At 35.6% G+C, this 1,785-nt stretch overlaps 1 protein-coding gene across 1 annotated transcript; it reads left to right on the top strand.

The window, feature by feature from the left end:
* Nucleotides 1-1,212: 1,212 nt before the first annotated feature.
* On the top strand, nucleotides 1,213-1,785 carry TM35_001461010 (calpain-like cysteine peptidase; the record flags this gene model as incomplete). The annotated part of the gene is made up of 1 exon (XM_029031902.1): nucleotides 1,213-1,785. A coding segment is annotated over one exon (573 nt), but the record flags the coding sequence as incomplete, so codon positions are not given.

Raw genomic sequence — 1,785 nt, forward strand, 5'->3', positions numbered from 1 at the left:
AAAAAAAAAACAAACTAACCAACAAATAAACAAATAGACAAAGCTGTTATTGAAAAGGGAAATAAAAGATTAAAAAAAAAAAAGGGAGTCTGGAAGGAAAGAAATGGGATGTGAAGAGATACAACATAGGAAACGCACGTAGAGGAATAGGTGGTTTGTCCATGTGATGAGGGGAACTGTGAAATCAAAGTCCCTTTTTATTACTCTTACAGTTTTTTATTTTTGTTTTCTTTCTTGTTCTTTTTTTTTTTTTTTTTAAATTTGTTTCTATCTATTAGATTTTTTTTTTTCATGTACTTCTTTTTTTTTTTTCCTTTCTTTTTTCTTATGGGTCTTATTGTTGTTGTTGTTGTTGTTGTTTTTTTATTTCTCCTTTTTTTTTTTCTCACTGTTCTTTTCATTTCTATTACCGCAGATATTTGATACACATACACGTATACATGGTGTGGGATTCACATCGTTTTTTTTTTCTGTTTTGTTTCTATCGCTCTTACTCTTTACTCTTTTTCATTTCTTTATCTTTTTTTATTTTATTTTTCGATCCACACTGCCATTGTTTTCTTTATTTGTTTTTTTTTTTTTTTGTTTTTACCTTTTTTCTTACGCACTCTTTTTGTTCAAACTCTTTATCAGTCAATGAATGATTCACTCTAACACAAACAAACAAAAAGTCAAAAAAAAAGGGGAAATTATCAACTTTTTTCCCCCTTTTCTTCTTCTGTTGTATACTTGACATGTTGTTCTTTTATTGCCTGGTAAGTGGAATACTTTATATCTGAATGTTTTTTTGTTTCTTTTTTCTTTGTTTTTGCTGCTGATGTAAGAAGAAGAAAAAGGTGATTAAATCACAATAAAAAGGAGCAAATCAGAAAGAAAAAGAAAACCCAGAGAAGGGTTTGTGTACAAAGAGATAAAAAGAAAAGGAATCGAAAAAAAAAAAAAAAAACAAAGAAAAAACGAGAACTCGAGGAAGACAGTCAGCTCAGAAGAAGTACTTTATTAAACAGACCTCAGAAAAAGTACTGGGTACTACAGAGTCTACTCTACTAAACTACAGGGGGAAGCAATACTAGAGGATTCACCAGAGAGGTTAAAGGCAGAAAAATACCGGGTGCCGAAAGTCTTTTGTGATTCGATATTCTTTCCTGTGGTTGATTACATCTCCGTTACCTTTGTTATTATTATTTTCCTTTACAGTTACTTTGAAAGAGTATGCATTCCCAAAAGGTTACCCATGCGGTGCCACCCGATAGTAATAATGTCTTTATCGACAATTTATTTGTGCAGAACAACAAACATCTCTCAAATCATTGGGTCCGCATTGGTGAACTTTACCCAGGCGGTTGGGACCAACCTCTTCTTCCTCCTGAGTTCTCACGTGAGCAGTTTGGCCAGGGCAACCACTATGAGTGCTTTATGCTTACAGCCCTGTCAACTCTGGTCCGTTTCCCCGACGTGATCCAGAACTGCTTCGTCTCCAAGAATGTACGTCGAGACGGGCGCTACACTTTTCAGTTCTTTCGTGGTAAAGAGTGGGAGGTAGTGGAAATTGACGACTACATTCCACTGGATGAAGATGAGGTGCTTTACATGCGTTCCCCTACGGAGCATTGGTGGCCCTTACTTCTTGAGAAGGCATACGCAAAGTTTTACACTGGTTATGAAAACATTGAAGGTTGCACACTACAGGAGGCGTATTATGATCTGACTGGTAAACCTGTATTGAACATTCCCATGGATCCAAAACTTGCTAAGGCCGCTGGAGCTGAAGTGACAGAGGGTCAT

Source organism: Trypanosoma theileri (genome assembly GCF_002087225.1).
Source record: "Trypanosoma theileri isolate Edinburgh chromosome Unknown TM35_Tth_146_V1, whole genome shotgun sequence".
NCBI classification, from domain to species: Eukaryota; Euglenozoa; class Kinetoplastea; order Trypanosomatida; family Trypanosomatidae; genus Trypanosoma; species Trypanosoma theileri.